Genomic DNA, 23,487 nt, shown 5'->3' with positions numbered 1-23,487 from the left:
GATTATGCATTTGGTTGTCTGTATACCAACTGATTTGAATGCTGGTGTCAGAATGATAAAAGGTAAAAAAATAAAATTGTAGAAATAAATACAACACTGTAGAAACTGAGGAATAGAGGTATTTGGTTTTGATAAATTATTTTAATTTGGAATAACAGCAGAATATATTCCATATTAAGGATAGATTCTCAGTAACAAGTCAATTTTTTATGTATCATTTACCACAATACATCGGCCTATTAATTACACTTTGAATAATAAATCATTTCGAAAGTTTGGCATCATTCTTATCTAAATAATCCAATATTCTACCTTCATGTCTTAAAAGTATGGTTTCTAAAACCATTAACTGTGAAAATTAGTGACATGTTCATAGATTAAATAAAATGGTTTGTCTCTAGGTAAAAGCCATTGCAACCAATCATTATTTACACCTTGCACAGCCTAAAATGCATGACACTCTTTTAAAGAAAATCAACATTTTGTTGATCGAGAATATGCCTTAAAAGCTATGTACAGTGTTAGAAAATAACATTATCGCTTTATACATAGAAAGTCTAACACGAATGACAATCATTACCATACTTCATTACTGGCAAGAATGGCTCTTAGGCTACATACACTCAAAGCAGATTCCTGTCCTACTACTTGGGGAAATCGAAGCTTGAGTTCTTGTGAAATTCAACATAGTGTTTCTACAACGTACTGATACATCAACATTAAATAGCCATAAAGAGTGCACTGTAACACATACAGTAATATGACATAACAGTCTTAGTCCTCAGTCTTTATTTCCAGGTTATGGGGAACATCAGTCCCACTGGTACTGCTCTCATTCTCCTCAGTCCTCAGCTCCTCAGCTCCATGAGTCTTCTGGTGCTTTTTGAGGGATGACTGGTCGGTGTAGGTCTTCCCACACTGGTCACAGGGGTAGACCTTCTCCTTGGTGTGGACCTGTTCGTGTCTCTTCAGATGGCCAGACCTACTGAAGCTCTTCCCACAGTAAGAGCAGCTGAAGAGTTTCTCCCCTGTATGAGTCCTCAGGTGCAGCTTGAGGCTGCTCGCCACACTGAACCTCTTACCGCACTCTGAGCATGTGTACGGTTTCTCTCCTGTGTGCATCCGCTTGTGTATGGTGAGGTGGCCTGCCTGGCTGAAGGTCTTCTCACACAGGTCACAATGGTACGGCCTCTCCCCTGTATGAATCCTGTAATGTGTTTTCAGGTCCCCCATACCATTGAACCTCTTGCCACACTGTACACAGCAGTAAGGCTTCTCACCAGTGTGGATTCTTTGGTGTATCCTCAGGTTACCTGCGTTGCTGAAGGTTTTGGCGCACACAGTGCAACTGTATGGCCTCTCTCCTGTGTGAGTTCGTAAATGGACTTTAAGCTGGTTGTGTTCACTGAAGCGTTTCCCACAGTGTGGGCAGCAGTACGGTCTCTCTCCCGTATGAACACGCTTGTGTATCCTGAGCTGGCCCGGGTGACCGTAGTTCTTACCACAGAGGTCGCAGCTGAACGGTCTCTCTCCCGTGTGAGTGCGTTTGTGGGACTTGAGCAGGTCTGCTCGGCCAAAGCGTTTGCCGCAGTAGTTGCAGCAGTGGGCCTTCTCGCCACTATGAGTCCTCAGGTGGATGTTGAGGGAGTTCACTCGACTAAATGTCTTCTCACACTGGGTGCAGTTGTAGAAGCCTTGTGCGTTTTTAGAGGGCTCTGCAGAGTTCAAAGTGGGTAAAATTTCCTCACCACTCGTCCCAGCAGGGTCAGATCCCATGTCAGGGTAGTATGTCAGGAAGGGGTCTTCTTCTGGTTCAGCCTCTCCAGTTACATTATGACACAGCCTTCCCTCTGACTCAACAAAATGGCCGCACTCGTCTCCCATCTCCATGGCCATGTGACTGTCAGACACTATGGTGACTTTGACGTCACTGTCGCTGTCTCTAGAGTCCACATCTGTGTCCAGTGGTGACTGAAGGTGTTCATCATACTCTTCAGGAATGATGTAATTCACCTCAGCACTCTCTGTCTTAATTTGCTTAGAAGCCAGGTTGAGAGGAGACGGGGGCTTTGAGAGGTCTATGGCGTAGTCATCCTCCATATCAGGTTCTGTCTTTATGTTTTTGAACATTAGGGCAGAAACGTTTTGGAGGCATTCTGGTTCCTGCTGAGCTGCTGCATCTGTAAAAGAAACAGATCCTCTGCTCTGAGGCATTTTGTCCTTCTGCTGTCTCCTGGAGCTCCTTCGCTCATCACCCTGTGTTTTGATTGGCTTCTGGGATTGGCCGACAGCTGAATGGCTGGAACAGGTCTTCCTTGACAAGTCAGGGAGGTGAATAGCATCCTGGTTACTTCCAGGGTCTGTGCAAAACAAAACATGTTTAAGTAAAAGAAATGTAAACTGTTATCCATGGTTTCAGTGGGTGCCTGGAAAAGGACATGTAAACATACAACAGAGTGAGGGTCAGCTTGGCTCAGTGCCCATATTGAGGGCAGCTTGTACCTCAAGTTTGGACAACAAAGGACAGCTAGGCCTACCTCGCCATTATGCAACCAGGTGTGCATCGATAGATGCACACATTTTTAAAACAACTGTGCATTATGTACGTACCCTTAACTATCGAATCCTTGTTGTCTTGATCGTGCAACCTTTGTCTAAGATCTTCATTCTCAGTTTCAATTCTTTGTATTTTACCCTTGTACTCAGACAATGTCTGGTCCACTGACTCCAATATGTCACTCACTGTGGCTTTAAAAATCGCATTCAGAGACGACTCCAAGAATACTTTTAAATCTTTTGACTTGGCCATAGTTTACTAATAAATAGGATACAAATAAACGATAAACATATTTTAAAACCTTTTAAACTACCTTACAAGATGGGTGTGTATGATGTTGCTGCCGTGTACGGAACAAAGCAAATCAGTAATCGTCGCGTGAAAGTGACGTACCATTCCTTCGTGTTGTTGTTATCTTTCCGTAGTGCCTTTTTACCGCCTCCGCAGTTTAGGAGTGCGCATTGCATGTGTGTTGGCCGTCTATTCAAGCGTAGTAGCCACCTCGCAGGTAAAGGTACGTTTAATGTTCATTAATATGACATACATTTAGTGCATTCTGTCGAGGGAAGCTTGTAGGGGGTTGTTTGGTGATTTGACACGTGTTTACTGTTCAAGTAGCTAGTGTTCAAGAAGCATAGATCCAAGTTATACTACTTGTCACAACAACTAGCCCTACATGTAGTGTCCTACTGTATGTAGTGCTACAAAACAACACCATTTAGGAAGTCAACACATGTAAAGTGCTTGTTTACCTTTATTGTTATTTTGAGGTTTACATGGAACAATCCTTATGAAAAAACAGGGAATGTTGTCTTGGAACAGCTTCTTCTTCCTCTGTAAGACCTGGGGAACAGGGTCCACTGGGACTCATGGCTTACATAATATTTGCTTAGAAGAATGCCTGCTGTGTTCTGAGGCTCTACCAGTTCACTCCCTTGTGTCAGTCTGAGTTTCAGGAATGAAGTTCAGACACTCCCCAAAGCTGTGTGGGTGCCTTTAGGCTGTGGGCAGAGGCCCAATGCTCTCAGGTGTCTTTGTGCGCTTTCTCTGACTGCCAATCACAATGTGCCTTTTCTTCCTTTTTGTTGCCTCTTTCAGCTCTCTCATTCCACTCCTCCTTCCCCTTCCCCTGTCTTTCCCAGGCATATCCGTGTTGCAGATGAGCAGAGAGTGGCGGAAGTCTGGGATCTGTTGCCTGGAGGTGAGAGGTATCTGTCACAGAGGAGTGGATCAGGACTTGTGAGTTGCATGCGTCCTCTCTCTGAGACACCCCAGGCTAGCACTGTCTGTGAGAGGCTGTAAGACTTGTTTGTTGTGGGTCTGTGTTGCAGCACCCAGATTGACAAGTCACTGGAGGGATTACGCCGTGCGCTGTAAACCGTCTATCTACATGGCAATAAAGAGGTTTTTCCCCCCCAGACTGACTTAAAGCCCTACTAGCTAACTGATCATATGATACCCCTTGAGAAAGCTTGAAAGGGTAAGTCGATATCCAAGTTTACTATGAAATTGGCAAGTGTTACTCTGTGAGACCTTGGTAGTTTTTAGGGTCATTATTAACTTTGTAGATCTAACTGTGCATTTAATGTATTTGAGTTTTTCATGATCTCAGCCATGTTCTACTATGTCTATTTTCCAGACAACAGTAGTGCTTATTATCTAGAGTTTTTGCACACATGAATAATATACTGTATTTTAACCATGATAGTCTGTTGGTATATATGGTTTAATTCAAGTTTGTGGTTTAATTTCTGCATATTTGTACATGTCATGTAGCGGCTTTGGTTGTGTTGTTTAAGAGTCAATGTGGTTACAATCAGTTTGGCATCTCACTCTGACAGCCTGTGGCTGCTTCAACACCTCTAGACTAGAGTTTCATGCAAAGTGTATGCTAATACAACGGTCCACTGGTAGGGGATACCAACAGATCCACATAATTACTTGGACATCCACAAGTTCATGTAATGGTTCATCAGCTGCCCTAAACCTTTGCCATTGTCTTCTTGTCGCTGTTCCTTATACTTTAATTCCCTAATTTGGCTAAAGTATGTTGGTAACCTTAAAGGACACAACTTAAATCTCTGTTTTATCAATGTACGTTTATTCCTCAACTTTAAAAATCTGAAAACTTAATCACCAGCATCATTCAAATCTAAGTACACAGATTAGTGTTGTTATTACACCAAACAATAGATAGGCCTATATTCTGCCTGCAAGGGAACAATGTTCCTCTAATTATATTTCAAGTGGAACCCATGACCTCCTGAATAGCTTCAAATCGTATACCTAAGGAAAGTTGATTACTGTAAAGTGTTTTATCCAGACTCCAATGTAAGAGTAAAAGAGTTGGTTCAATACGTGTGGGTCTTTATACAATCTCAATGATCTGAAAATCTCAATTGCAAAAATTCAATGAGGAACTATGAGGTGCAGAAAGAAAGTGTCCATTGATCATTCTAACTTTCTTCCGGTCTTTGGTATTGATAGATGGAGCGCCAGCCCAGCAGCTGACAGGAAATGAGAAATGAGCACTCAAACAGGAAGTGTGGCCAAGCATTGTCCCGGATGTCGGTTATGTGACGTGAGTAGACTATTGAAGAAAGACTGAGAGAGTGACAGAGAGAAATGGAGTGAAAGTTTAAAATGGAGGGAATAGGTGTCCAGTATTTGTACCATTTCCACATTAACCTACTTTTTATGACAGCGCACTTCTGAAGACTTGAGGCTTAAAATGAGGCTTCACATGAATCGTTACCAAAATGCTGTGTTTACATCAGATAGTGTCCTTGGTATGGATCAACAACATACTACTGTATATCTTCACTGATATTTTCAGGGATTGTCCATGTACAGTGACATACATGTACATACATTTACGTACATGACATGAATGTACATTGCGATAGCTCAGGTTCATGGTTAGCAGTAGACATGAATATTCATGACATCTGTTCACACCCCAACCCTCTGGCTCTCAATTTCTCTCTATCTTTGCTCTCCACCTTTTCTCTCTCTCTCTCATTCGGATAGAATACTCTTCTGTGGTCAGGAAGTAAATGCGCCTCTTTAATGTTTCAGCAAAAGTCATTGCAAGGCGCGTCCGCCATGCCACGCCAAAAGAAAGAGAAGTAAACAGGGTTTATAAAATAAATTAACGGTGTTTGGTATACAGAAGTGAATGGTGAGTGTTGGCTTACGTTTTAATATATTTTAGAGGCTCTTGGTTTGTTTGTCACTGAACCATGGCTGTTTGTGTCTGAGAGTGACATGAACTGCCACTGGTCTACATTTAGGGATTTTGTCTTTCTCTCAATTTAAAGAATGTTAATCTCACACCCTAGTCCATTTTTAGAAAATGTATACAATTGACTAATTTAAATGTCTTACTGTAAGAGTCTTAATATATTAGTCAGGTAGACAGTATTGGTGAGTAGATTTTCGACAGCAGGCAGCAGACTGGTATTTTCTCTTGGATGTACTGTACCTGTTTAGATCGGCTTTCCTTTCATAGCCGCGCAGAATATATATACAGTACCAGTCAAAAGTTTGGACACATCTACTCATTCAAGGGTTTTTCTTCATTTTTACTATTTTCTACATTGTAGAATAATAGTGAAGACATCAAAACTATGAAATAACACATATGGAATCATGTAGTAACCAAAAAAGTGTTTAACAAATCAAAATATATTTTATATTTGAGATATTTCAAAGTAGCCACCCTTTGACTTGATGACAGCTTTGCAAACTCTTGGCATTCTCTCAACCAGTTTCAGGGGGAATGCTTTTCCAACAGTCTTGAAGGAGTTCCCACATATGCTGTGCACTTGTTGGCTGCTTTTCTTTCACTCTGTGGTCCAACTCATCCCAAACCATCTCAATTGGGTTGAGGTCGGGTGATTGTGGAGGCCAGGTCATCTGATACAGCACTCCATCACTCTCCTTCTTGGTCAAATAGCACTTACCTCTCAACAGTTTTCTTAGTATTAGCCTATCTAGTAATTTCATAATCACCCAAGTTTGGTAGCCTATGCTGTTTGAGGCAACACTTTCTGGCCATGGCCATGGTTGTTCATGTGGTGGTCACAATGTATTACTGATCAAATGTTCTCATAAGGTTCTCAAAGATTTTGTTACAGGGACAGACATTTTTACATGCAAATTTGATTGTATACAGCGTTTGATAATTGAAATATCAGCCTCAACTTCTAGAGTTGCTTTTTTCTTTCTGAAGGATCATCTGGGACATTTCTGGGGACAGCTCTAGACAGGGACAGGCCACCAAAATCAGGGACTCTCCCTGGAAATTGGGGACATCTGGTCACCCTACTCTACAAACACTACTTTGGGAATTTATGAGCAAGGAGTCAATAGTTACTCTGGGGTTTGAATGAATGTGTGTTGTGTAGTCATTTTATTGTACATTAATGTTCTTGCTTACTAGGGCAGCACCGGAAGCTGTAACCAACCACAGGAGTCTACCATGACGGCATCATTGTGACCTAATTCCGAGATGGATAACCTGCCCTGCACAGAGTAATGAGACTGAACTAAGTTGAACCGTATCTCTCTGCTTAGGACTGAGTGAAGAGAGAGGTTATGGAGGAGGCTATGGTGTGCTCTCCTCTCCCAGACCTCAAGGAGCCAGACAGCCAGACATGGACCTCCATGGAGCTCCTACCACCGAGCAGGCCCCTGGAGGAGGCTACTCGGTGGGGAGAGATGGAGAAGCAGGTGAACAAGGCAGACAGGGAGAAAGAGGACAACTCTCCTCAAACTGGAAGGATCTCTGAGGAGCCAGAGGAGCACTGGGACTCCATGACTTTACCTGTGTACCCCATGACCTGTCCCAGTGTCCTTCTGTCCTTTGCCACAGTGCAGTGGGACATGCCTGACCTTTCCCCTGACACACCCTTCCCCATGACTGACAACAGCTTGGCCGATGAGCTGAATTCCAGTGGAGCATCCAGTCTGGACTGGACTGTGAACCCGCTGTCCCTCCACCACCACCACCACCAGCAGCAGCATCAATCCTGTGTGACAGTGATAAACATAGAGCTGTCTGTCCAGGAGAAGACAGAGAAGCACAATAGACCTGAACAGCAGTTGCCTCTGGACAGTGAAGAATCCCATCCGGTACGTCAGCCCGATAGGGAGGGACTGTGGTTATGTGTCTGTTTGAGATGATAGCATTGGGTACAATGTGTGTGTGTGTGTCTTGGTCTATCTGCGAGAGTGCAAGAGGAAGATAATATTTAGGGTGATAAATACCAATACTTCTGTGTTCATAGATACCAGTATTTAGGTTTCAGTCATAGGCGGAGAAGAGGTGGATGGAATATATACCGTTATACATATCAGTCATCTGAGACCCAGGTCCCTTCTGTCTGAGTGCTGATCATCCCACGTCTTACTTAATCACAAGTTCTCCCCGCCCGATGTTTATTGTTGACAGCCGCTGTTGCAATTCCAGGCATGTGATACCCCGAGCCCAGATGTGGAGGCTTCAGCACAACAGCTATTTGAGGAACATGGTGAGTGCAGGCCCTAGTCATTGTTCACAAACGAATCACAGGCTAACTCTTATGTTAGCAACGGTCATCGAAATTGTTAAAAGGTTAAAAAAAAAATGGATTCTATTAAATGCATGAGTTGGACAACAGATGAGGTTGCTCCAAACTTCTAGAATAAAAAAATCATAGCTTATATAACATTGTACTGGCACTGACAAAGAATGAATGACGTTCAGGCATTTTGGTGGGAATTCAGGTATTCAATTTATAGTAGAATTTAACTTTTTTTATGCACTCATATATAGAAAAATGTTCTTATATCAGTTTTTTTTTAAGTGCATTGTGATAAAATAAAGAAAATTATATGTGCCTCATTTGCATATACAGTACATTCGGAAAGTATTCAGACCACTTTACCTTTTTTACATTTTGTTACGTTATAGCCTTATTTAAAAATACATTTCCCTCATTAATCTACACACTATACCCCATAATGACAAAGCAAAAACTGTTTTTTAGATATTTTTGCAAATGTATAAAAAAAAATGAAACATCACATTTACATAAGTATTCAGACCCTTTACTCGGTGCTTTGTTGAAGCACCTTTGTCAGCGATTACAGCCTTGAGTCTTCTTGGGTATGACGCTACAAGCTTGGCACACCTGTATTTGGGGAGTTTCTCCTATTCTTCTCTGCACATCCTCGAAGAGCTCTGTCAGGTTGGATGGGGAGCGTCTTGCTGCACCGCTTTTTTCAGGTCTCTCCAGACATGTTCGATCGGGTTCAAGTCTGGGCTCTGGCTGGGCCACTCAAGGAAATTCAGAAACTTGTCCCTAAAGCCACTCCTGTGTTGCCTTGGCTGTGTGCTTAGGGTTGTTGTCCTGTTGGAAGGTGAACCTTCTCCACAGTCTGAGGTCCTGAGCTTTCTGGAGCAGGTTTTCATCAAGGATCTCTCTGTACTTGGCTTCGTTCAACTTTCCCTCGATCCTGACTAGGCTCCCAGTCCCTGCCACTGAAAACATCCCCACAGCATGATGCTGCCACCACCATGCTTCACTGTAGGGATGGTATTGGCCAGGTGATAAGCGGTGCCTGGTTTCCTCCAGATGTGAGGTTTGGTATTCAGGCCAAAGAGTTCAATCTTAGTTTCATCAGACCAGAGAATCTTATTTCTCATGGTCTGAGAGTCCTTTAGGTGCCTTTTGGCAAACTCCAAGTGAGCTGTCATGTGCCTTTTTCTAAGGAGTGACTTCCGTCTGGCCACTCTACCATAAAGGCCTGATTGGTGGAGTGCTGCAGAGATGGTTGTCCTTTTAGGAGGTTCTCCTATCTTCACAGAGGGACTCTGGAGCTCTGTCAGAGTGACCATCGGGTTCTTGGCCACCTCCCTGACCAAGGCCCTTCTCCCCCAATTACTCAGTTTGGCCAGGCGGGCAGCTCTAGGAAGAGTCTTGGTGGTTCCAAACTTCTTCCATTTAGAATGATGGAGGCCACTGTGTTCTTGGGGACCTTCAATGCTGCCAACATTTTTTGGTACGCTTCCACAGATATGTGCCTTGACACAATCCTGTCTCGGAGCTCTACGGACAATTCCTTCGACCTCATGGCTTGGTTTTTGCTCTGACATGCATAAAAACCTGTTTTTGCTTCGTCATTATAGAGGTATTGTGTGTAGATTGATGAGGGAAAACATGTATTTAATCAATTTTAGAATAAGGCTTTAATATAACATTGTGCCAGCAGAATACCACCCTGCATCCCACTGCTGGCTTGCTTCTGAAGCTAAGCAGGGTTGGTCCTGGATGGGAGGCCAAATTCTGCTGGAAGTGGTGTTGGAGGGCCAATAGGAGCCACCCTTTCCCCCAATGGTCTGTGTAGGGTGCCGTCTTTCGGATGGGTTATTAAACGGGTGTCCTGACTCTCTGTGGTCACTAAAGATCCCATGGCACTTATCGTAAGAGTAGGGATGTTAACCCTGGTGTCCTGGCTAAATTCCCAATCTGGCCCTCATACCATCACGGTCACCTAATCATACCCAGGTTACAATTAGCTCACTCACCTCCCCTGTAACTATTCCCCATGTCGTTGCTGTAAATGAGAATGTGTTCTAGGTCAAATTACCTGGTAAATTACAAAATAAGAAGTGTGTAAAAGTGAAGCGGTCTAAATACTTTCCGAATGCACTGTATACACTATTTGCATAAATTACTAAATTAATATAAAGGGGTGGAATAGGGCTGCAACCACTAAAAACTTGCCCTGTCACTAGTCTTATACCTGTCACTAGGTTTATACCTGTCACTAGTCCTATACCAGTCACTAGGCTTATACCTGTCACTAGTCTTATACCTGTGGCTAGGCTTATACCTGTCACTAGTCTTATACCTGTCACTAGTCTTATACCTGTCACTAGGCTTATACCTGTCACTAGGCTTATACCTGTCACTAGTGTTATACCTGTTGCTAGGCTTATACCTGTCACTAGTCTTATACCTGTCACTAGGCTTATACCTGTCACTAGTCTTATACCTGTCACTAGTCTTATACCTGTCACTAGGCTTATACCTGTCACTAGTCTTATACCTGTGGCTTATACCTTTCACTAGTCTTATACCTGTCACTAGTCTTATACCTGTCACTAGTCTTATACCTGTGGCTAGGCTTATACCTGTCACTAGGCTTATACCAGTCACTAGTCTTATACCTGTCATTAGGCTTATACCTGTGGCTTGGCTTATACCTGTCACTAGTCTTATACCTGTCACTAGTCTTATACCTGTGGCTAGGCTTATACCTGTCACTAGGCTTATACCTGTCACTAGGCATATACCTGTCACTAGTCTTATACCTGTCGCTAGTCTTATACCTGTGGCTAGGCTTATACCTGTGGCTAGGCTTATACCTGTCACTAGTCTTATACCTGTCACTAGGCTTATACCTGTCACTAGTCTTATACCTGTCACTAGTCTTATACCTGTCACTAGGCTTATACCTGTCACTAGTCTTATACCTTTGGCTAGGCTTATACCTTTCACTAGTCTTATACCTGTCACTAGTCTTATACCTGTCACTAGTCTTATACCTGTGGCTAGGCTTATACCTGTCACTAGGCTTATACCAGTCACTAGTCTTATACCTGTCACTAGTCTTATACCTGTGGCTAGGCTTATACCTGTCACTAGTCTTATACCTGTCACTAGTCTTATACCTGTCACTAGTCTTATACCTGTGGCTAGGCTTATACCTGTCACTAGTCTTATACCTGTCACTAGTCTTATACCTGTCACTAGCCTTATACCTGTCACTAGGCTTATACCTGTCACTAGTCTTATACCTGTGGCTAGGCTTATACCTGTCAATAGGCTTATACCTGTCACTAGTCTTATACCTGTCACTAGTGTTATACCTGTCACTAGGCTTATACCTGTCACTAGTCTTATACCTGTCACTAGTCTTATACCTGTCACTAGGCTTATCTTATACCTGTCACTAGTCTTATACCTGTGGCTAGGCTTATACCTGTCACTAGTCTTATACCTGTCACTAGTCTTATACCTGTCACTAGGCTTATCTTATACCTGTCACTAGTCTTATACCTGTCACTAGGCTTATACCTGTCACTAGGCTTATACCTGTCACTAGTCTTATACCTGTCACTAGTCTTATACCTGTCACTAGGCTTATACCTGTCACTAGTCTTATGCCTGTGGCTAGGCTTATACCTGCCACTAGTCTTATACCTGTCACTAGTCTTATACCTGTCACTAGGCTTATACCTGTCACTAGGCTTATACCTGTCACTAGTCTTATACCTGTCACTAGGCTTATACCTGTCACTAGTCTTATACCTGTGGCTAGGCTTACACCTGTCATTAGTCTTATACCTGTCACTAGGCTTATACCTGTCACCAGTCTTATACCTGTGGCTAGTCTTATACCTGTCACTAGGCTTATACCTGTCACTAGGCTTATACCTGTGGCTAGGCTTATACCTGTGGCTAGGCTTATACCTGTCACTAGGCTTATACATGAGCCACCGGTTCCCTGTGGCTCAGTTGGTAGAGCATGGTGTTTGCAACGCCAGCATGGTGTGTGCAACGTCAGGGTTGTGGGTTCGATTCCCACGGGGGGCCAGTACCAAAAAAATCCATAATGAAATGTATGCATTCACTACTGTAAGTCGCTCTGGATAAGAACGTCTGCTAAATGTAAATGTAATACTTGTTACTAGTCTTATACCTGTCACTAGTCTTATACCTGTCACTAGTCTTATACCTGTCACTAGGCTTATACCTGTGGCTAGGCTTATACCTGTCACTAGTCTTATACCTGTGGCTAGGCTTATACCTGTCAATAGGCTTATACCTGTCACTAGGCTTATACCTGTCACTAGTCTTATACCTGTCACTAGTCTTATACCTGTCACTAGGCTTATACCTGTCACTAGTCTTATACCTGTGGCTAGGCTTATACCTGTCACTAGTCTTATACCTGTGGCTAGGCTTATACCTGTCACTAGTCTTATACCTGTCACTAGTCTTATACCTGTCACTAGGCTTATACCTGTCACTAGGCTTATACCTGTGGCTAGTCTTATACCTGTGGCTAGGCTTATACCTGTCACTAGTCTTATACCTGTCACTAGTCTTATACCTGTCACTAGTCTTATACCTGTACCTGTCACTAGTCTTATACCTGTCACTAGGCTTATACCTGTCACTAGTCTTATCCCTGTGGCTAGGCTTATACCTGTCACTAGTCTTATACCTGTCCGGCTTATACCTGTCACTAGTCTTATACCTGTGGCTTATACCTGTCACTAGTCTTATACCTGTCACTAGTCTTATACCTGTCACTAGGCTTATACCTGTGGCTTATACCTGTCACTAGTCTTATACCTGTCGCTAGTCTTATACCTGTCACTAGGCTTATACCTGTGGCTAGGCTTATACCTGTCACTAGTTTTATACCTGTCTCTAGTCTTATACCTGTGGCTAGGCTTATACCTGTCACTTGTCTTATACCTGTCACTAGTCTTATACCTGTCACTAGTCTTATACCTGTCACTAGCCTTATACCTCTGGCTAGGCTTATACCTGTCACTAGTCTTATACCTGTCACTAGACTTATACCTGTCACTAGTCTTATACCTGTCACTAGTCTTATACCTGTGGCTAAGCTTATACCTATTACTAGTCTTATACGTGTCACTAGTCTTATACCTGTCACTAGTCTTATACCTGTCACTAGGCTTATACCTGTCACTAGTCTTATACCTGTGGCTAGGCTTATACCTGTCACTAGTCTTATACCTGTCACTAGTCTTATACCTGTCACTAGGCTTATACCTGTCACTAGTCTTATACCTGTCACTAGTCTTATACCTGTCACTAGGCTTATACCTGTCACTAGGCTTATACCTGTCACTAGTCTTATACCTGTGGCTAGGCTTATACCTGTCACTAGTCTTATACCTGTCACTAGGCTTATACCTGTCACTAGTCTTATACCTGTCACTAGTCTTATACCTGTCACTAGGCTTATACCTGTCACTAGTCTTATACCTGTGGCTAAGCTTATACCTGTTACTAGTCTTATACCTGTCACTAGTCTTATACCTGTCACTAGTCTTATACCTGTCACTAGTCTTATACCTGTGGCTAGGCTTATACCTGTCACTAGGCTTATACCAGTCACTAGTCTTATACCTGTCACTAGTCTTATACCTGTGGCTAGGCTTATACCTGTCACTAGTCTTATACCTGTCACTAGTCTTATACCTGTCACTAGTCTTATACCTGTGGCTAGGCTTATACCTGTCACTAGTCTTATACCTGTCACTAGTCTTATACCTGTCACTAGCCTTATACCTGTCACTAGGCTTATACCTGTCACTAGTCTTATACCTGTGGCTAGGCTTATACCTGTCAATAGGCTTATACCTGTCACTAGTCTTATACCTGTCACTAGTGTTATACCTGTCACTAGGCTTATACCTGTCACTAGTCTTATACCTGTCACTAGTCTTATACCTGTCACTAGGCTTATCTTATACCTGTCACTAGTCTTATACCTGTGGCTAGGCTTATACCTGTCACTAGGCTTATACATGTCACTAGTCTTATACCTGTCACTAGTCTTATACCTGTCACTAGGCTTATACCTGTCACTAGGCTTATACCTGTCACTAGTCTTATACCTGTCACTAGTCTTATACCTGTCACTAGGCTTATACCTGTCACTAGTCTTATGCCTGTGGCTAGGCTTATACCTGCCACTAGTCTTATACCTGTCACTAGTCTTATGCCTGTGGCTAGGCTTATACCTGCCACTAGTCTTATACCTGTCACTAGGCTTATACCTGTCACTAGTCTTATACCTGTCACTAGTCTTATACCTGTCACTAGTCTTATACCTGTGGCTAGACTGCCTCATTAATTATTCATTACTGTTGTTGTCATGTAACCTTGCATAATTCAACAAGTGTGTCAAGAGAAGGATACTATGCAATTTAAAAAAAAATGCCTGGCTCTAGATTACACCTATCAATACTTTCTTTACATTATTTGCAAAATCAGACACAATTTAATAATCCAAGTGTTCATTTTTGGAAATTGCTTTCATTTCAGTGCATCTAATTTGAAAAAATCAACACCCCATCAAAATCAAGTTCTTTTTTTCCTCTTTCTTGTGACGTAAGTGCCGAGACGGTGCGTTAAGTCTCAGACGAGGCATTGTTTCAGATACAGCGGAAAGTCAATGTAATCCATTGAGATAATTTCAGCCATTACCGGAGTGTGCTTGATGCGTAATTACAAAAGTTTCCACAGTCGTTACGTTAAGAGAAAAAAAAACAATGGCACAAGCAAGAGTGGGAAAGAGTCACCTGAGTAAAATGAAAGCAATCAATCCAGAGAGATGAGTTAAGTGACAAGTGGATTTTGCACCCCCTAAACACAGGAAATATATGGCTGAAAAAGAGAGATCCTTAGGTGGGTGGGGCATGTGCGTTACCACTTATATTAGCACACAGCTTTCATTTTTCCTAACACTGATCATTCCACCCCAATTTGAATTTTGTACAGTTTATTGAACAATTCTTGACATATTCTGATAGATGCTACCATTTCAAATGCTTTTGACTTCTCGTGACACTTTTACTTCATAAAGTACTGAGTGACTTGGTCAATGTTAATATGGGTATCTCTGTGTTCAGACTCTCTTTCAGAAAGCTCTCCATGGCCAGAGACAGAGAAAGGGATGGGACAGCCTGTGACAGAAGACACTATCCCACCCTCTGACAGAGCTCCTAGCCCTGTACAGACAGGAGAGTCAGAGACTGGACTGGATAGTGAGAGTCTAGACTCTGTACTGGGAGAGGAACAGGAACAGACTAGCAAAGTGCTAACAATACCGATCAATTCAGATCAAGGATCAAGCTCTACGAACTATGAGGAGAAGGAACAGGCTGTAACTAATTTAGCTTATAATGGAGATTGTGATGAGCTGACAGAACAGACCGAGCAGTCAGAGGGGAGGGAACAGTCAGATAGTGAGGGGGAATCAGAGACTATAGAACTCTTAGAGCACCTGTTTGAGCCAGCTGAACTGAAAGAACAGTCAGAGCTCACAGAGAAGTCTGAACACAGTGGGCAGTCAGAGCCTAACCACACAAAACAGAGTGAATACAAAGACAACACCGAGACAACAGAGCAGCCAGAAGAGTCTGAGCAACTTGTAGAGTCCGACCAGGTAGAGCATTCAAATCAGTTAGGGGAGGAAGAACAGCAAACTGAAGAGACCCATTTACAACATGCAGACCAGTCAGACGAGATAGACCAGTCAGAACAATCAAAAGAATCAGAGCAGACGGAACAGTCAGAGCAGACAGAATGTTTAGAATCAAAACAATTGCAACAGACACAACATTCTCAACAAACAATGCACTCAGAGCAGACAGAATTTTCAGTGCAGACGGAACCACAGACAGAACCATCACGGGAAATGGAACTCTCAGAAGATTCTGAGCAGACAAAACAATCAGGGGAGACAGAACAGACGGAACAGTCAAGGGATTCTGACCAGTCAAAACAATCAGGGGAGACGGAACAGTCAGAGCAGACGGAACAGTCAGAGCAGACGGAACAGTCAGAGCAGACGGAACAGTCAGAGCAGACGGAACAGTCAGAGCAGACGGAACAGTCAGAGCAGACGGAACAGTCAGAGCAGACGGAACAGTCAGAGCAGACGGAACAGTCAGAGCAGACAGATAACAAACCAGTACATTCAAAGCAGTTAGATCTATGTTTCCAATGCACAGAGGAACTTGAACAGTCAGACCATACAGAAGAGCAGAAACAGTCAGAGATTGAACAGCCTGCGCAGACTGAACTGACTGAGTTGACAGAAGAGGATGCGCAGACAGAGCATTTCAAGCAGGTAGAAGAATTGGAACCAAAAGAGTATAAAGAGGATTCATGTTTGCCGCCCAGGGAAGGAAGTTTAGAGCAACTGGAGTCTCAGGTACAGCAAACAGAGGCCTCAGAACCAGTGGTGGTCCATATGAATGGTGGAGATTTGGACAGGGAGAAGGCCTGCAGGCTGGCTGAAAGACTCTACAGGCTGGATGGGATCCACAAGACAGATGTGGTCAAACACCTGGACAAAGAGTAAGAACTAAAGGCTGCAAAACATGGAGTGGCCAAACGTTACATTACATGGTTCTTATGCAGTAGTAACTATCAGGGTAATGATCTAGTAAGTACGTTCAGAGTTTCTTTCGCAGAAGGTGTCACCTTGAATCATGAACTTGACCTGTCCTTGTTTCCCTGCTCCTCTCTAATTCAGCAATGGCTTTAGCCAAGCTGTTGGGCAGGAGTACCTCAAGTTCTTTGACTTCACCGGTCAGAGTCTGGACCAAGGCCTGAGGTAAGTCCTTCACACGTCCTAATGGGATTTCTCCTAGTTCACCATAATAGTAACAAGTAATGCTCTTAAATTAACATATTCCATTGATAAATCATCTTCTACTTCCTCTATTTTGCTCTCCTCTCCCAGGTCTTTCCTGAGGGTGGTGGTGCTGATTGGTGAGACCCAGGAGAGAGAGCGAGTACTGCAGCATTTCTCCTGTCGCTTCCAGCAGTGCAACCCTCACACCTTCTCATCTTCAGGAGAAGTACTCACACTCACCTGTGCTGTGATGCTTCTGAACTCTGATCTGCATGGACAGGTGAGTCCCCACTGCAGTGATGAAATACTGTGGCAAACGTGTAGATATTTAGGCCTTTCACTGTAAGGAAATGGTTGTGTGGGTTGTGGGATATGTACACATTTAAACATAATGTTTTGTGTCTGTCCTCAGAATGTGGGTAAAGCCATGTCTGTGTCCAGCTTCGTGTCCAACCTGGATGGGATGAATGAGGGTGAGAACTTCAACAAGGAGCTGTTAAAGGTAAGATTACACTCCTCATTCTACACCTACTCAATATTTCAGTAGAGACTGTTAAGTGTCCTTATGTAAGACTTAAGTGTCCTTTCAGTGTCCTTCTTTCTCTTGTCTCTTTCTCAGGCTCTCTACAACACCATTAAGAACGAGCCTCTGGAATGGGCAGTGTAAGTAGTCTGACTTAAGAACAAGGAAATGGGTAGCATTATTCTACATTATTTACCACCAGCTGTTCAGTATCACAGTATCCTGTTAGTTTCTCCAATATATTTTGATTTTGTTTCACCTCTCACCTTTCATATTTTAATACCTCTTTTATTTAATCTCCATTGTTTCTTTATTCCTCCCCTCATCTCATCTCTCATCTCTCTATATGCTCTGTGCAGTGATGAGAAGGAACTGAAGAGCTCCATGCTGTTGGTGGAGGACGCTAAAGAGGACGCACCCTTGCGCTCCAAGAGCAACCCGTTCCAAGATGTGCCTCATGACAAGAAGGCCACAGTGTTCAAACAGGGCTTTCTCAAACGCAAGGCCCACGCTGACATCGATGGCAAACGCAGTGAGTTAGATTGTGACACTGTTTGCACAAAAACATAGGAACTAAAATGTCAGGGCAATAAACCGTGTACAAGAGCATCATAGTGTTTTGATGAATCTTTTGATGATTCATCAGTCTGACTAAATGATGTAGTGTGTGAGTGTGTTTGAGAAGCATCCTTTGACCTCAGCAGTGATGTAATGTAACTGTGTGTGACAGCTCCTTGGGGGAAGAGAAGCTGGAAGACCTTCTATGGAGTTCTGAAGGGAATGGTCCTCTACTTACAGAAGGTCTCATCCTCCTCCTCTTTCTTGTCAACTCCTCCTTTTCCATACTTTCCATTGAATGGCCTCTTGATAATGTCCAGGATGCCTTTCACACTAATCCCTCACTGCTAGTTACCTTGTCCCCCCCCAGGATGAGTATAGGATGGAGTGGCAGAGTACAGAGGAGGTGGTCAGTGTGCACCATGCCCTGGCAGAGCAGGCAGCAGACTACACCAAGAGACCACATGTCTTCCGTCTGCAGACTGCCGACTGGAGGATCTTCCTCTTCCAGGCCTCGTGAGTCTACTGTGTGTGTGTGGTAGTGTCACAGAGAGACAAGAACTATATCTATGTAGTATTGGAATTGTGAATTTACGTTTGTTATACATGAGACTAATGTGTTTGATGGTGTGAAGGAACAAACAAATGAATCAGGATGCAACAGTCCGGTAATCCCATGACTTTGCCTTTAATTCACATGATATGTTCTTATACAGTATATATGTTAACTAATACAGTATATTCTATGTACATGGACCCATTGTCGTCCTTCAGCTCCACAGCAGAGATGAGTTCATGGATCAGCCGTATTAACCTGGTGTCAGCCCTGCGCTCTTCTCCTCCCTTCCCTGCTGCCGTGGGCTCTCAGAGGAGGTTCTGCAGACCCATCCTGCCTGCCTCCCAGTCTGCTCAAACACTGGTACTGTACTCACCACACACTTTCACACTCTTGGTTCATTCCCATCGTCCCTGTCTCTTTTTTTCTAATCTAATGCATTGTTTTCATCTTTGTAAATTGTGATATTTTGGGATCTAGTAGTACATTGAGACTGTTATGTACTATAGTTGTGCTGTGGCAAGTAGGGTAATCTGATTCTTGATCTGTGGTTAGGGATCCTAGATCTATGGTTAGGGACACCTTGTACCTAGTGTTGTGAGCCTGTTCACTGAGCCTGGCTCTCTGCTGCCCCCTGCAGGAGAGACAGCTGCAGTCCCATGCTCGCATGCTGCTGTCCTTCCAGGAGGACCTGGCCTACCTACAGCAGAGTCTCCCTGAGAGCCGCAGGGCCAAGGCCAAGGAGCTGGAGGAACACCGAGTCAGAGAGGAGTACCTGCAGCATGAGGTGTGTGAGAGGACGATGAGTCTGCATGGTGTGGTGGTATGGGTTTGTGTGTGTGAGTATGTTCTTGTTTGGTCTTTAACTCACAGTCCCTCTCACCCCACCTCTCCCTACAGAAATGTCGCTACGAGGCCTACATCCAGATGCTGGAGGCCTGGAAGGGTTTGAACCAGTCAGTCGACACTGAGGTGGGAACCAGCGAGCTCAGCCTGTTTGACAGAGCTGTGTGTAAGGACCCAGTGGATGAGGAGGGGAAGGAGGGAACCCTGAAGAAGTCCCACTCCAGCCCCTCCCTGGATCTGGAGATGGCCTCGCCCCACGTGGTCAAAGTCAAACGCAACATCTCGGAAAGACGGACCTATCGCAAGATCGTCATACCTCGACGCAACCGGGACATATGAGAAAAGGTGCCCAAAAGGGATGCAAATATGACTCTTACATGAGTTTTTAAATGGCTATTTTTAGGACATAGACACAATGTGTTACTTCCAAGCACTGTCCTTTTAGTTTTCATTTTCAGCAAGAAGGCAAAACTCATCAAAACGGAATGACTCAATCTCAGGGAACTTGCTTGTGTACTTTTCTTTGTTACATTTGCTTTACATACAAGTATTTAGTTAATATTTGTGCACTTTCAATTGAACAAAATGAATTAAACCTCAGAAGTCAATGCTCCCTGCTGAGACAGGTCAAGAAGAGTGATAATGTTTGTCTCTGAATGATTTTATTCCCTTTAAAACCCACATGAACATACCTACACCTCTGAATTTGCTGTGATATGTTGAGATTCGTGTTTATTTCTATTAGAAATGTATCTCTGCAGTTACAAAATGTTACTTGTTTGCGCCATATGGTCTATGTATGCAGTGTGCAATTGTAACCTCAAGAGGGTGCTATACAACAGCATATTACACACGAAGGCATGTACAGTTTGAAAAATCATCAACATTATGTCAATATGCTCATTTTAGTTCTTGTATGTTTTATGTAATTTTATATAAACATATTTGGATTGCATCTCCATGAAAGACTAAAACTACCATAATATTACACTAGAAGTATCACAATTATTTTCTGAGAACAGAGAAGTTTATGATAGTTAATTTATTTCAATCCCAATTAGCCTTTTTGAGTTTAGCTCAATTATCCATCCCAATTCTTTGAGCTGCCAGTCACATATCCCCTTGTGGTAATAGGAATGGCATAAAGGGAATTACTAGCAGACAAAGACAACTTTTTGATCTCTCTCGGTGGCACATGGAGGAATTCTGGGCCATTTTGTTCTCTTTCAGAGTGACATCTTCAGCCATGGTCAACCTGGAGTGTCTCAATACAGAACAGGATGTTTCAGAAGACCCCCACATTGCTCCTTAATGTCACTGTTGTGGATGACACACAGGAATGTGATGTGACAATAAGTAACACAGTTAGGGGCACAGACAATACAGATGGGGCTAACCTTGTCTGACTGGGCTGGTCTCTTCAGGATCAAGATTGGTAGCTTTAACAGGAACATACGTACGTTCATAAATAAATTATACATACATCATTTTATTGGGAACCAACTACTAGGGCCCAGAGTTTTTCTTGTTCAGGTCACTTGGTAAGGATAAAGGAGGGGCTTCTCTTATGAGACATGGGTTCATCAAATATGTCATTTTACGATATTGCTGATACAGGACTTGGGTTAATGTGATAATGTTTATGTGTATGTATTCTCTGTGAAAATAGTTCCTATTCATTTATTTTAATAACAACAGACTAATAAGATGAAGTCAGATTCTAAAGATGTGGATGATTGATTGCGCAAATGATTGGCAGGAGCATCAGGCCATGGCAATGCTCCAGGTGTGTCTGCCTGATAAACTGAAAAGACGCCATCTTGGAAAACCTTCATGTTATTGGTCTGTTGTACATGAATTGTAACAGTAGGAGAAATCCAAAATCCTGCTGTTCTGGGGCAGCGTTAACCTGTTAAACACATGAGACCTCATTTATCAATCATGCATAGGCACAAATCTAGGTGTAAATCATGCGTGGGATTATTTCGATGCAAAGTGTGAGATTTATCAATATGACTGGTTGATTGAGAGTGTGTGTAGATTTACACACAGCCATGACCATGCATACGCACAGGGCCAAGTGGTGGAATAAGGGAACTCCTTGTCAAGAGTAGAATGGGGAAAATGTATGTTGAAAATGTGTGAAATTGTGAGAGTAATAATTAAATATATGTTCGATTTCATAGTATTTCCATTGTAAATTCATGCAAAATATCTTGACATGCTGTAGCCTATAATTTGACCTTTTTTTTTTTTTTTTTACCTTTATTTAACGAGGCAAGTCAGTTAAGAACAAATTCTTATTTTCAATGACGGCCAAGGAACATATCAGTGCATTTGTTACGATAATCCATATAAAGTACAGTCATTTGTTAAATCAGAGGTACTTGTGAAAGTGAAACTATTGTTGAAATACTATAGAAGACAGATAATGGTAAATCGTATGAGAGATGGGTAATCTGGCTCTGTTTGAAGATTTGGCACACGCTGCATTTCTCAGAGAGCACATTTTTAGAGACAGGTGGGATTTTTTCTGCAGAAAGTGCAGATTGGATCATTCGATATCATTTCCCAAAACCAATGTTATAGGATTTTTGCGAGGATTTAAGACCTACTTTAAAAAGACAAACGCGTGCTATTCCGGTGCACATCCAAGTCTTATCTGCCAAACTAACCCTGATTCAGATGACCACCCTATCCATGCTAGGAGACGTAATTTATAGGTCGGCAGGTAAGGGTGCTCTCGAGCGGCTAGATATCCTCACCATTCGGCCATCAGATTTGCCACCAAAGCTCCTTATAGGACACATCACTGCACTCTATACTCCTCTGTAAACTGGTCATCTCTGTATACCCATCGCAAGACCCACTGGTTGGTGCTTATTTATAAAACCCTCTTAGACCTCACTCCCCCCTATCTGAGATATCTACTGCAGCCCTCATCCTCCACATACAACACCCGTTCTGCCAGTCACATTCTGGTAAAGGTCCCCAAAGCACACACATCCCGGGTCGCTACTCTTTTCAGTTTGCTGCAGCTAGCGACTGGAACGAGCTGCAAAAAACACTCAAACTGGACAGTTTTATCTCCATCTCTTCATTCAAAGACTCAATCATGGACGCTCTTACTGACAGTTGTGGCTGCTTCGCCTGATGTATTGGTGTCTCTACCTTCTTGCCCTTTATGTTGTTGTCTTTGCCCAATAATGTTTGTACCATGTTTTGCGCTGCTACCATGTTGTGCCGCTGTCATGTCGTGTTGCTACCATGTTGTTGTCATGTTGTGTTGATACAATGCTGTGTTGTCATGTATTGCTGCCTTGCTATGTTGTTGTCTTAGGTCTCTCTTTATGTAGTGTTGTGTTGTCTCTCTTGTCGTGATGTGTGTTTTGTCCTATATTTTTATTTTAATCCCAGCCCCCGTCCCCGCACGAGGCCTTTTGTCTTTTGGTAGGCCATCATTGTAAATAAGAATTTGTTCTTAACTGACTTGACTAGTTAAATAAAGGTTAAAGAAATAAAATCCACCCTCTGGTTTTTGGCAAAAGCTTTCAGCGGGAGCTTGCCGATCGGCATCTCACAGCCCTCGAGACAATGTTTTGGATGCAGTCATCAGCAAAACGAACAGTAACACACAATTTCCATACACAATCACACAACATGTTGAAGTCAAGATGGGTTTCTTTGCCATGATGCCATCAATTGGTTCCCAAATACAAACAGAGTAAAAGACGGCACTCACATCGCCATGAAATCACCATCCCAAAACAAGTTCAACTATGTGAAAAGAAAAGGCTTCCACTCTTTATGTGCAGGTGATAGAAATATTTGATGCGGAAAAGCTGCTGCTGACTGTGGTGGCCAGGTGGAACGCACGACTCGTTCATTCTGCAGAACAGCAATGTTGGCCAATACACCTACAGCTGCAACCAGGTCTTAGAGCATTTCATATGATTCTGTACATAAATCCAAGACCCTCCATTT

At 42.9% G+C, this 23,487-nt stretch overlaps 2 protein-coding genes across 6 annotated transcripts; one reads left to right on the top strand and one right to left on the bottom strand.

Moving 5' to 3' along the window:
* Positions 1–121: 121 nt before the first annotated feature.
* LOC106566797 (uncharacterized) lies at positions 122–2,929 on the bottom strand. Its single transcript, XM_014135202.3, has 2 exons — positions 2,611–2,929; positions 122–2,360 (listed from the first exon to the last, which is right to left on the bottom strand). Exons 1-2 carry the CDS (start codon positions 2,807–2,809, stop codon positions 775–777), a joined length of 1,785 nt encoding a protein of 594 aa, XP_013990677.3. The 5' UTR covers positions 2,810–2,929; the 3' UTR covers positions 122–774.
* Positions 2,930–3,027: 98 nt separating this feature from the next.
* Positions 3,028–21,686, top strand: LOC106566806 (uncharacterized). Of its 5 annotated transcripts, none has more exons than XM_014135251.3 (17): positions 3,028–3,071; positions 3,656–3,796; positions 3,889–4,037; positions 5,045–5,138; positions 7,136–7,693; positions 8,013–8,091; positions 15,288–16,740; positions 16,919–16,999; positions 17,129–17,300; positions 17,433–17,522; positions 17,640–17,683; positions 17,903–18,075; positions 18,274–18,344; positions 18,472–18,617; positions 18,876–19,020; positions 19,298–19,444; positions 19,558–21,686. In XM_014135251.3, the coding sequence occupies exons 5-17, from the start codon at positions 7,157–7,159 to the stop codon at positions 19,840–19,842; spliced, it is 3,423 nt and encodes a 1,140-aa protein (XP_013990726.3). In that variant the 5' UTR covers positions 3,028–3,071; positions 3,656–3,796; positions 3,889–4,037; positions 5,045–5,138; positions 7,136–7,156; the 3' UTR covers positions 19,843–21,686. The 5 variants fall into 5 exon arrangements, with proteins under 5 accessions (XP_013990726.3, XP_013990699.3, XP_045547281.2 ...); XM_014135224.3 differs by having other exon boundaries at positions 3,029–3,071; positions 7,002–7,693; XM_045691325.2 differs by lacking the exons at positions 3,028–3,071; positions 3,656–3,796; positions 3,889–4,037; positions 5,045–5,138 and adding an exon at positions 5,522–5,738 and having other exon boundaries at positions 7,002–7,693; positions 8,031–8,091.
* The last annotated feature ends 1,801 nt before the right edge of the window (positions 21,687–23,487 follow it).

The sequence above is a fragment of the Salmo salar genome, chromosome 01 (assembly GCF_965601325.2).
Source record: "Salmo salar chromosome 01, fSalSal1, whole genome shotgun sequence".
NCBI lineage: Eukaryota > Metazoa > Chordata > Actinopteri > Salmoniformes > Salmonidae > Salmo > Salmo salar.
The sequence above is the reverse complement of the archived record's forward strand: the minus strand, read 5'-3'. Positions and strand labels throughout refer to the sequence as shown.

Excerpts from the sequence above, each read along its gene's own strand:
- LOC106566797 (XM_014135202.3), bottom strand. The coding sequence starts at position 2,809 with ATGGCCAAGTCAAAAGATTTAAAAGTATTCTTGGAGTCGTCTCTGAAT. Across the intron at positions 2,361-2,610 it reads CAAGGATTCGATAGTTAAGG|ACCCTGGAAGTAACCAGGAT; the intron begins GTACGTACATAA and ends TGTTTTGCACAG.
- LOC106566806 (XM_014135251.3), top strand. The coding sequence starts at position 7,157 with ATGGAGGAGGCTATGGTGTGCTCTCCTCTCCCAGACCTCAAGGAGCCA. Across the intron at positions 17,000-17,128 it reads AGTCTGGACCAAGGCCTGAG|GTCTTTCCTGAGGGTGGTGG; the intron begins GTAAGTCCTTCA and ends CTCCTCTCCCAG. Across the intron at positions 19,021-19,297 it reads CCCAGTCTGCTCAAACACTG|GAGAGACAGCTGCAGTCCCA; the intron begins GTACTGTACTCA and ends TGCCCCCTGCAG.